Raw genomic sequence first — 12,283 nt, forward strand, 5'->3', positions numbered from 1 at the left:
AGTGGATCTGTGCCTCATTTTAACTGGCAGGCAGGGTTTTGTTTGGAACTTTTTCACGTGATATGAAAAAGAAATAACTAGAGCCAGTCAAAATATTTACACTGAAAACTATTTTTGGTGGAAAATGGTATTTTCAGTTAAATGTTTTTGTTTTGATCGTTTTTTTACATAAAGGACAAAGGGAGATTAAAGGGGGAAGTCCATTTTGTCATTTCAGTTGTTGCTAAGAAATGGAAAAGTAGGAAGCGAGAGTCATAACTTAAGTGGGTATTAAAGAACTTGAAGCGTTCTCAGGTTCTGTCCTTCCCGCTATTGTTAGGTGCCCGCAGTGTTACTCCTGATACGTCAGCATGGAAGCCGAAGGTGTCGTTTGCAGCTCAGATCAGGGCACTGATGTACACTAGTTGTGATCATAGAATCATAGAATAATAGGACTGGAAGGGACCTCGAGAGGTCATCGAGTCCAGCCCCCCGCCCTCAAGGCAGGACCAAGCTCCATCTACACCATCCCTGACAGATGTCTATCTAACCTGTTCTTAAATATCTCCAGAGAGGGAGATTCCACCACCTCCCTTGGCAATTTATTCCAATATTTGACCATCCTGACAGTTAGGAATTTTTTCCTAATGTCCAATCTAAACCTCCCCTGCTGCACTTTAAGCCCATTACTCCTTGTCCTGTCCTCAGAAACCAAGAGGAACAAATTTTCTCCTTCCTCCTTGTGACACCCTTTTACATATTTGAAAACTGCTATCATGTCCCCCCTTAATCTTCTTTTTTCCAAACTAAACAAGCCCAGTTCATGAAGCCTGGCTTCATAGGTCATGTTCTCTAGACCTTTAATCATTCTTGTCGCTCTTCTCTGTACCCTTTCCAATTTCTCCACATCTTTCTTGAAATGTGGCGCCCAGAACTGGACACAGTACTCCAGCTGAGGCCTAACTAGTGCAGAGTAGAGCGGCAGAATGACTTCACGAGTTTTGCTTACAACACACCTGTTGATACAACCTAGAATCATATTTGCTTTTTTTGCAACAGCATCACACTGTTGACTCATATTCAACATGTGGTCCACTATGACCCCTAGATCCCTTTCTGCCATGCTCCTTCCTAGACAGTCGCTTCCCATCTTGTATGTATGGAACTGATTGTTCCTTCCTAAGTGGAGCACTTTGCATTTCTCTTTATTAAACCTCATCCTGTTTACCTCTGACCATTTCTCTAACTTGCTAAGGTCATTTTGAATTATGTCCCTATCCTCCAAAAAAGTCGCAACCCCACCCAGTTTGGTATCATCTGCAAACTTAATAAGCGTACTCTCTATCCCAATATCTACATCATTGATGAAGATATTGAACAGTATGGGTCCCAAAACAGACCCTTGAGGAACTCCACTTGTTATCCCTTTCCAGCAGGATTTAGAACCGTTAACAACAACTCTCTGACTACGGTTATCCAGCCAATTATGCACCCACCTTATCGTGGCCCTATCTAAGTTATATTTGCCTAGTTTATCAATAAGAATATCATGTGAGACCGTATCAAATGCCTTACTAAAGTCTAGGTATATGACATCCACCGCTTCTCCCTTATCCACAAGGCTCGTTATCTTATCAAAGAAAGCTATCAGATTAGTTTGGCATGACTTGTTCTTCACAAACCCATGCTGGCTATTCCCTATCACTTTATTACCTTCCAAGTGTTTGCATATGATTTCCTTAATTACCTGCTCCATTAGCTTCCCTGGGACAGACGTTAAACTGACTGGTCTATAGTTTCCTGGGTTGTTCTTATTCCCCTTTTTATAGATGGGCACAATATTTGCCTTTTTCCAGTCTTCTGGAATCTCCCCTGTCTGCCATGATTTTTCAAAGATCATAGCTAAAGACTCAGATACCTCCTCTATCAGCTCCTTGAGTATCCTGGGATGCATTTCATCAGGACCTGGTGACTTGCTGACATCTAACTTTCCTAAGTGATTTTTAACTTGTTCTTTGTGTATCCTATCTTCTAAACTTACCCTCTCTCTGCTTGTATTCACTGCGTTAGGCACACCTCCAGACTTCTCGGTGAAGACCGAAACAAAGAAGTCATTGAGCATCTCCGCCATTTCCAAGTTTCCTGTTACTGCTTCTCCCTCCTCACTAAGCAGTGGGCCTACCCTGTCCTTGGTCTTCCTCTTGCTTTTAATGTATTTATAAAAGGTCTTCTTGTTTCCCTTTATGCCTGTAGCTAGTTTGATCTCATTTTGTGCCTTTGCCTTTCTAATCTTGCCCCTGCATTCCCGTGTTGCTTGCCTATATTCATCCTTTGTTAGTTGTCCTAGTTTCCATTTTTTATACGACTCCTTTTTTATTTTGAGATCGTGCAAGATCTCCTTGTTAAGCCAAGCTGGTCTTTTGCCATATTTTCTATCTTTCCTACACAGCGGAATTGTTTGCTTTTGGGCCCTTAACAACGTCCCTTTGAAATACTTCCAACTCTCCTCAGTTGTTTTTCCCTTCAGTCTTGCTTCCCATGGGACCTTACCTACAAGTTCTCTGAGCTTATCAAAATCTGCCTTCCTGAAATCCATTACCTCAATTGTGCTGGTCTCCCTTCTACCTTTCCTTAAGATCATGAACTCTATTATTTCGTGATCACTGTCCCCTATACTGTCTTCCACTTTCAAGTTCTCAACTAGTTCCTCCCTATTTGTTAAAACCAAATCCAGAACAGCTTCTCCTCTGGTAGCTTTTTCAACCTTCTGAAACAGAAAGTTGTCTCCAATGCAGTCCAGAAACTTATTGGATAGCCTGTGCCTCGCTGTGTTAGTTTCCCAACATATGTCTGGATAGTTGAAGTCCCCCATCACCACCAAATCTTGGGCTTTGGATAGTTTTGTTAATTGTTTAAAAAAGGCCTCATCCACATCTTCCACCTGGCTAGGTGGCCTGTAGTAGACTCCTAGCATGATATCACCCTCGTTTTTTACCCCTTTTAGCTTAACCCAGAGACTCTCTACACAGCTATCTCCTACATTCGTCTCCACTTCAGTCCAAGTGTGTACTTTTTTAATATACAAGGCAACCCCTCCTCCCTTTTTTCCCTGTCTGTCCTTCCTGAGCAAGCCGTACCCTTCCATACCAACATTCCAATCATGCGTCCCATCCCACCAGGTTTCTGTAATACCAATGATATCATAGTTGTATTTATTGGTTAGCAATTCCAGTTCTTCCTGCTTATTACCCATACTTCTCGCATTTGTATATAGGCATCTAAGATACTGATTTGATCTTGCCTCCCTGTTGTGCCCTGACCCTCCTTTCTCCTTGCCATTATAGGCCGTAGTCCCCCCCATTTCCAACCCATCTCTCAGTCCCACACATTCAGCACTTACCTGTGGGCTTTGCTCACCTGCCCCCGACAAACCTAGTTTAAAGCCCTCCTCACAAGGTTAGCCAGTCTGTGTCCAAACAAGGCCTTCCCGCTCCTGGAAAGGTGAACTCCATCTCCGCCAAGCAGTCCTTCCTGGAAGAGCACCCCGTGATCAAGGAAGCCGAATCCCTCCTGGTGACACCATCGTCGCAGCCAGGCATTCACCTCCAGGATGCACCTCTCTCTGCCCGGGCCCCTACCTTTCTCTGCCCGGGCCAAGCTACCAGGCTAGAAAATAACACCATAGTCACAGCATTGCTGCCTAAGTACATACAAAGGCTCTTACATAGCTAACCTATCCTACCACCCACGCTGCCAGGGTTACAATGTTAGTTTTAGTTTGCTAACTGTCCAAGCGGTCTACCTGAGCTGAGAATTAAAGCTCCACTGCACATATACCTGCTACCCACCACTTGCACTAAGAGTAGTGCTAAGGGCTGAGGCTCTCAATCCATTCCCTGCTCTGGCTACTGGTACATTTAACTGAAGGTCTGCATGTGAGTCCACATGAGACTCTCCTATGCACTGGTGCAAGCCAATGAGGGAAGATGAGATCTGAAGCCCTGCCATCCTCTCCCACTCTTCAGACACTGAGTAGAGGATGTGGCACTGGAGACCCCACTCGGTACAGTTGGCTCCTCTCCCTTTGCCTACTTTGGTATCCAAACAGTCTCTGCAGCATCATTACCGAGGCCACATCTCCACTTTCCACACTGGAGATCGATCTTCTGGCATTCGATTTAGTGGATCTAATAAGGACCCGCTAAATAGAATGCTGAGGGAACCTCCGTTTGGTGTCGGAACGCCTCGATTCATGAGGAGTAAGAGAAGCTGATGGGAGTGTTTGCTCCCGTTGACCTCCTGCTGTGGAAATGGTGCCAAGCTCAGCTTATGGTACATTGAATCCAGCTATGTGTCCCTTAAGCCGACCTTCCAGGTCCAGTGCAGACCTAGCCTCAGAGGTGGAGTCCGCCACCCTCTCTGTCCAAGTTCCACCAGCACTGAGGCTAGTCAAGACACCAAGCTGGGACAGAACTGAGACCACCGCTCAGACGAGCTAGCACCTGTTGGGCAGGGCTCTCCTATGTGCAGAGGATAGGAAGTGCATGAGACACTGAAAAGCTGTGCAGTCCCTGTGACCATGGAGCAATTCAGCTGCTCATGGCAAATTGGTGACAGTGTAGGCATTTCCATGGCAACAGGCTGTGTTGCCATAAACCCAGGAGCATGATATCAGAAGCTATAGCCTTAGAAGAAGCTGACAGGGCCAGGAGAGAGCGCTCACCTCTCAATACAAGTATCTACAGTAGCAAACAGCAATAACAGAGGAAGTTGCTTATTAAGTGATCTTCCTTCTGTAGAAATGAGCTTTTTTTCTTTCGAGTGTGGCTGTGTAAACCCACAAATAAATAAATGCTTTTCTGACTGTGTTCTGGGGCAGCCCATCAGTCTCTGGGGGAATGAGGGGAGGCAGGGCATGCCCAAACCACTGGGATGCTGGGAAGAAAGCACAGAGGCCGTAAGTACCTTTGAGGCTAATGTCCATTGGATTCAATGGAAATTAGACACCGAAACACGTTTGGTCACTAGGGAGATGTTGTGGCAGAATATTAGAAAGCTCAGGGTGGCTCATAGCAGGGTTTAAGGGAGCAAAGCCAGTGACTGACTGACCACTTTGTTTCGAAGGTTCATGAAGACCCCAGATGAGATTATGAGTGGCCGAACAGACCGCCTCGAGCACCTGGAGTCCCAGGAGCTGGATGAACAAATCTATCAGGAGGATGAGTGCTGAAAGAACCAACACTCTGTGGGAGAAATGTTGGCCCAGACGGCTGCAGGAGTTTGGGAGGGGGAACAAGAACACAGGAGCAGAATATGGGGTCAGTGCTTATCTTGAAGACCATGCAGGACCCGAAGCACCTTAGTAAAACACAAACAAACTGGCAGCAGTGGTGGCGGCAGCAAGGTGGCAGAGAGAGAGCCTGGCCTCATGCACTACTTTGTTGTCCCTACGGAGTCTTCCTTGACTCATTTTTATTTTCCTGTTGTTGATTTGTTTGTTTCATTCTTTCCTAATAAACATGCAGTTTGACTTTTCTTAATTCATATAGGACAAGATGCCACGATTTGCTTTTTCAAGTCATCTTTTGCTACAATCCTGGGACACCTTACCAGTGTATGTTGGGCTGGCAATTAACTGTTGGCACATGGACCAAATCACCTAAGTGCTCTGTGGAAGAAGGGGAAAATGACAAACAGGAACCATCTCTGACACAACACAATAGACTGATGCTGGCTTTCACCCTTCCTCTAGCAGAGGAGCTTTTGAATAAAAGCAACACAGAGACAGTGTGGGCTTTCTTGTCCATGTCTTCTATCCAAGAGAAAGGGTTGAAATATTTGTAATTACAAGTAGCCATGATTTCCACAGCAGCTAGCAGTTTTGAGGGTGAAGGTGAAGGGTTCTTTTTATGCCTTGAGGGGAAGGAAAAAAGATGAAGACCCACAGTTGCTTATAATACTCAGAAGCCTCCCTAGGATCAGCCAGAACTGCTGGATAGAAAAGCGAAACCAGAAGCATGAAGATATGTGGAGGACAACCAGAGACCAAATAGCTATCCTGGTATCCTGAAACTGGTTGTTTGATGCCTCCAACTTCCTGCTCCATCCCTCCCAAATGCATCTCGACCAGCCAGAGATCACTCCGCCGCTTGCCCATTTTTTAGCATGGTTTTAAACAAAACAAGCAGCCTCCTTGTGTTCTCCTTTTAATGTTCAGACATTCTTGTTTTGGCAGCCCCAGTTTGGAATGCAGCCGATAGAGCAAGAGCAGCTTTGGCTGCTGCCTGCCACTATTGGAACAGAGAATCTGGCCTAGATGGCTGGCAAGGAAGGGGTGGCTCCTTTAATCTGCATGGACTTTTACGTCCCAGACTAGAGAAACTATTTCCCTTTGTAACATTGGTCACTCCCATTGGTGGTTTCAGGATAAGTGATGGACCCATCATCAGCCATCCCTTGTTAGTGAAGAAAAAAAATTAGCGGCAAAATATGCATTTGGGAAAGAAGAAGCTCCAAGTAAGTTTTCAACCAGGAGATTGGACTTTCTCTGCACTGTGATGTCCAAAGGAAAGGAAACCTGTGTCTGTTCATTAATAAAATCTCTTTTGTAGATCCTAGAAATCTGAAATGGAAGAAATCAAGGGATCATTACCTCTGTCCCACCAAAAAGTCCAGATACAACACCTGATCTTCACCAAATATTTAAGACGAATGTTGCTTTCCAGAAAACTTTCCACTTAGTTAGGAGTGGTGCCCTGTATAGTTATGTAATTGTAGTCCAATTTCACTGCAAGGTGTGCTGAGTCACTTATGGTAGAGTGACAGGTTGTTTTTTTTTTTTTTTTTGGTCTTTTTTAAATGGGCATAGAGTATCACATCATGGAATTAGAACAAAAACCCTTCCCAGTTGGCCTAAGATGAAGAAAGACTGTCAATACATCTTCCCTCCCAAGCTTTATGGAACTGTTTTTTCCATAATCTTAGTTTACACCACACTGGGCATTTGCCTTTTCTCTGCATCAAAGAACAGCAGCACCAAATACCAGCAAAAGAGAAGATTGCCATCGCGTCATTCCCTGATGTGGCTCTGAAAAGGATTCAGAGGGAGAGGTGCTGAGGAATTGAGGCTTTGTAGCCATGGACTTGAAACTGAAGGGAGAGGGAGCTGTTTTTGTTTGATTCGAGCTAAAGAATGTGGCTCTGTTCAAGGAGACAGGTGACAGTCCCTTCTCAGGAGCTGAGGCTCATGCTTAGATTATGAGAGCAAATACCCTTATGCTTTTGCTATAGCACACAGAGTTGGCAAACCTCTAACTAAGAAAACTCAAGACAAAAAGAAGGGAGACTGCAACTAAGAAATGGAGAAGGAAACATGAACAAGGTTGAAAGGAAATTCCTTACTCTTGTTTTCTTTTTGTGAAAATAGGAAGGAAGAGTTTGCTCTTTTATCTCGACCAATAGGTGTTGAGCATTCATGCCCTCTGCTTCTCCAACTTGTCATTATGGCATGGTTGGGACAAGGAGGAGGAGAATTCTTGTATTTAAGGGCTCTGCTAACCGGTGTTGATTTGTGTGTGCTGAAGAGTTTGCCAATTTGGTCCACACACCCCTGCCATTTGTGGTGGCAAACATGGTGAAACTTCCTCACCGTAAGGCTGGTAAGGAACCTTGAATACACATCCACTTGTCTCAGGCTGAAATTTAACAGAGAAGTTTTTGCCTTTGACAAAAGTTGGTAATTGATACCTGCAGGAACCAAGAAAGAATCTAGACTGCAAAATTTTTTAGATAAGTTTTCTTTCTGGTGTTGGAAATTTTCTTGAGTCATACAACTATGGTGTGTGACAACCTCTCCCTCTGCCCCATTCCTCTTCAGAGTCCACTTCCTCCTTCACATCCTTCGTGAAGAATAGCTTTGCCAAGAAAAAACCACAGACAAACCAGTAAGAATAAAATAGTCTTTGGATTCCCAGCAGGTCCTTAGCATGGTGAACTTTTCAGGCAATAGTGTTCTGATTTTTCTATCAAGATCTAAATGGCTAAGGGAGGGAGTGTGAAAAGCTGGAGCGCATGACCAAACAGCCTGCCAGACTGTAGGGACTTGCAATATCTGAATTTGAGGTATCCTTAGGGATCTTGGGAGCAAGTCAGTTTGAAAAAAGACTTCTACAGCACCTGCAGGAAACAGATTCACTGCCCTCTTACAGAGAGATCCAAACATGGAAGCCATATGAAGTGTAGGTAAAACATGACTGAACTATCGATATTCGATAGATGGGAAATGGTCATGAGACTATCAACAAGAATTTTGCCCTTTTCACCTCCCTCCACCCCTGAATTCCAAGTGTAGGATTTGCCCATCTGCCACGTAGCCATACTTTCTGCTCACTTCCCCAAGGGAAGCAGGAAAGGGGAGAAAGATTCTAAGGAGTCCCTTAATCATTGGGAGATGGGCCTTTTCTTCAACTAGTGTGGTTACAAAGAGCCCTCCCCTGCCATCAACATGCTATACATCTAAGCAAGCCAGATCCTTCTGCAAACAGAAGGGGCGGGGGGCAATGCTGCTTGGGCAGGACAGAGATAATAGGTCTGTAAGCCAATAAGGAAACCTTCTTGCAGTTGCAGTCTTAAACCTTGTGAGGACTATCCATTGAGAAAACACTATTAGGGCCACCTGCATAAACACTAAGTAATGGCAACCACCCCTGATCTCAGACAAATACCGAGCATGCATTCTTCATGATTTCTCTTTATATGACTGCAACCATGTGCAAATCCAGAATGCATTTTTAAAATGAATTCTAGTCTGTTTTTATTAATGGCTTTTTAAAAAAAAAAAAAAAAAAAGTAAGGTGTGGGGTTAAGGGACTGAATCAAATGAATGTAAAAAAAGAAAACAAACAAAAGCCTATTCTCAGGGCCAGTGAGTTGCAAATAATTTTTAAAAATGCCTGTAATTACATCATCTCAATAAAAAAATTTTAATATAAAAATAAGAATGCCAAGTTTGTGGATCCAATCCTTGCGATTTTGAGCTAGTATAATTCCGCTGTGTTGCAACTTTGAGCTAGTACAGTTCCGCTGTGTTGCAACTGCTTTTCCACCAGGGGAATATACACAGAATGCTGCAGCCGTTTTCAATCACGAAAAGAGCAGGCTTGCCATTGCCAAACCCATGTGGCAAGAGGCTGATCCTTCATGCTTCCTTTGGTTTGAATTTGAATCCAATCCCTCAGAGCATTCACACTTTGCCCTTACTTAATAACGGATCCCACCCTGCATGTTCATGGAGCAACGTTTTCCTGTGCCGCTATGTAGAAGGCCTAGAGAAGGAACAGGCTAAAGTAACATCAGGAATCTTCTTTTCAGCCTTTTTCAAGAACACAGATAAACAGTTAAACAGCACATGAAGCAGTCTGGGGATGACAATTTGGCCTACGTATTGTTGAAGTCCACACAAAAAACCCCAGCAGTCAGCGGATCTAGGACCATAACAGCTAATGTTCTGCACGTTTACCACGTGGTGAACCCATTCCCCACTGGAGTCTCTTGGTCGGACTAGGGCAGTGTTTCTCAACCAGTGGTACAAGTACCCTTAAGGGTACTTGAGAGAAGTCTGGGAGGGGGGGAGAGTACGTCAACACAACTGAAATTTGGAGAAAACTGATTTTTTGTTTTAAGTTTTACAGCGCTTTCCTATTTTTCTACTTTTTACACCCAAAAATGTTATTGCCCACCCAGCTACAATTAAATTGTTTAAACAAATGTGTTGCAATGGTAGAAAAAAATTGTGTGTGCCTGAAAACTATAGATACTGAGGGGAATTAAATTTTTGTAAAGGGGTACTTTATTTAAAAAAAAAGGTTGAGAAACACTGGGTGCTATGAAGGCAAAGTTCAGTTCTCTCTGGCAGAAAGGCACCTCCATTTCACTGGGCCACTATTACTCTCCTTGGTGATATATGTTCTATTTAGGGATGTAATAGTACAGTCAATTATCCAATTAACCAATAAGCAAAAGCTTATAGGTTAATGCTATATACTACACGCATTCCCCTCCCCCTCCCAACCAGTACATTTTTTAGCAGGCTGGCCAGCAGCCCAGCTCAGTTCTGGCTCAACCTGGGTTTGGGACCTACCCCTGCTGTGGCTCTGCATTTAAAATGTATTAGGAACCGGGCAGGCAGGCAGCCCAGCTCAGTCCCAGTTCACACTGGGTCCGGGAGCTCAGACCCCCCACCCTCCCCCCGCCAGACAGGGACTGCCACCACCCCACACTGCTGCCTCTTTATCAGAGGCAGCAGCACAGGGCAACAAGCAACCAGTCTGCAAGAGGAGCTGGTTTTTTTAACTGTCTCCCATCACGAACTAGCTCCTGCCTGGCATCCTGCCCCCAGGGACTGTAGAACAGTCGACTAATCAATAAGAATTCATGAGGTTACCCGACTCTTTAATTAACCGATATTTAACATCCCTAGTTCTATTGCTATTCAGCTTCAAGTCACGGCACTGTCTCCTCACAAGCAGCTCCTTGCAGGTCAGTGACACTCTGCTGTGGCCTGCCTCAGACTCTCCTCTTTAATGGGGTAAAAAATGAGGTCACACAAACAGGGAGAAGCAGAACACAGACATCACGACATCAAGGAGAAGCAGAACACATGACAGTCATCTCCCTTACTTTAATACAGCCTTTCAAAAGAGAGACAGGCCCATGGGCTTCAAGGCTCTGACCTCAAAGTTCAGCTAAAATGCCAACGTCCCCAAACAAATGGCTTCTAGGTTCCACCAGCGGCAACTTTTAATGTAAAGGCCTCAGGCTTCTGCAGAGCCTGGAGAGCTCTGCAATCTTTCCCCGCTTCCTCTGCTCAGGTTATTCAAGGAGTCTCCCAGGTCTCCTTACCCAGAAAGCTTCGGCCTAGTTGAGCCTCCTTAGACATGTCCCTGCCTTGGAACTTCCTTTCTCCTCAGGAGCTTTTCTCCAACTTCTGATGCTGCCCATAAGCACCCCGACTTTCACAACACACCAACAATCAAATGGATCCCTTTACAAAACAAGGCCAAAAGGTTTATCAGCTGAACTCGCTATGTGACAGGATCCCCCCCAGTGTGCAGTCTGGGATTGTGGTAGGTCTGCTGTGCAGCCCTGAACTCTCCCCACTTGCCACTGCTTGCCTCCTCCCCTTACTGGGAGATAATAAAAAAATGAAGCAGCAGCAGCAACACGGTGCCAGCCAAAAGCTAGCCAACACACATCGCCAATTAAGCCTGCAACAAGCCAAATTTGTTGGCCTGTTTCCTTCAGTGGAGCCAATCACAAACTAGGCTTCTGAGTCCTTGAAGAGGCAGGTCTGTGATGCAGTCCTAAACTGTCCATGTGACCTCAGGGCACATCACCATCAGTAAAATGGTTCTTGCATGCCTGCTGAAGGATTATTCATTAATGTTCTCAAAGGGCTTCACTGGCTCGCTGCTAGCTTTGATGTCACAGCAGGTTCCTTTGAGCCTGGTGCTTTCTGGAGAGGCCAGCAGATGTTAAGATACATTTGAGCTGCAAAGCTTTTCAAGGCTGAGCATTACCCACATACCCTGCCTAACAGTTATAATCTGATGTGGAGTGACAGCCAACATATAACTCTCCGCATAGACTGTTCATAGTTGGTTTTTTAAAGTTTTGGCAAAAAATGCACCTCCCAAAGTAGGGTCCCTGCCCCAGGGAGTCTCTAAGCTGCGCCATGCTTCTGGACTCAGGGGCTGTTTTCTTGCTTTTTAGCCAAGAAGCAAATTAATCTGCGCATTAACACAAATGCTGGCGTTCCAGGCATTTGGAACAGTGGTATGTGCAGCAATTTGGGGATTCTGATTATGTTTTTGGAATGGGAAGGAGATTTTCAGTGATTTGGAGTCACAATTAGTGTAAGGACCAAAAGTTCTTCCTTTCTCAGAGAGCTTAGGCCCAGAGTCTCGCTGAGAGTTCGGTGCCCAACTCCCATAGATTGCAAAGGGAACTAGGCATCTAACTATCTTTCAGGATCTGGTCTCAGTGCATCTCCCTCTGAACATCACAGTCCAGAACAGGAGTACGCACTCAGCAGCTTTACTTGGCATTTATAAATGGCTGGTGGAAGGTACCAACCTGAGACCTTGGGGCTCTGAAGTCATCTGCCTATTTGCAAAACAAGTATCACATGAATTACCTGTCTGGAATCTCCCCTTCCTCACCCCACCCCACCGCACCTACCATTGCCCAGTTCTGACAGGAGGGACCAATGTAGGCTCTAGAAGAGTGGTCAGTCTCCATGCCCACC

At 44.9% G+C, this 12,283-nt stretch overlaps 1 protein-coding gene across 5 annotated transcripts in view; it reads left to right on the forward strand.

The window, feature by feature from the left end:
- Nucleotides 1-8,978, forward strand: part of ETV6 (ETS variant transcription factor 6) — a 174,161-nt gene extending 165,183 nt beyond the window's left edge. For all 5 annotated transcript variants that reach the window (XM_075901033.2, XM_075901018.2, XM_075901025.2 and 2 more), the window contains one exon: nt 5,104-8,978. In XM_075901033.2, coding sequence (XP_075757148.1) covers nt 5,104-5,209 — 106 coding nt within the window. In that variant the 3' untranslated portion in view covers nt 5,210-8,978. The remainder of the gene's footprint in view (nt 1-5,103) is intronic.
- Nucleotides 8,979-12,283: the final 3,305 nt, after the last annotated feature.

Source organism: Pelodiscus sinensis, chromosome 1 (assembly GCF_052426305.1).
Source record: "Pelodiscus sinensis isolate ZL-2025 chromosome 1, ASM5242630v1, whole genome shotgun sequence".
Lineage (NCBI taxonomy): Eukaryota > Metazoa > Chordata > Testudines > Trionychidae > Pelodiscus > Pelodiscus sinensis.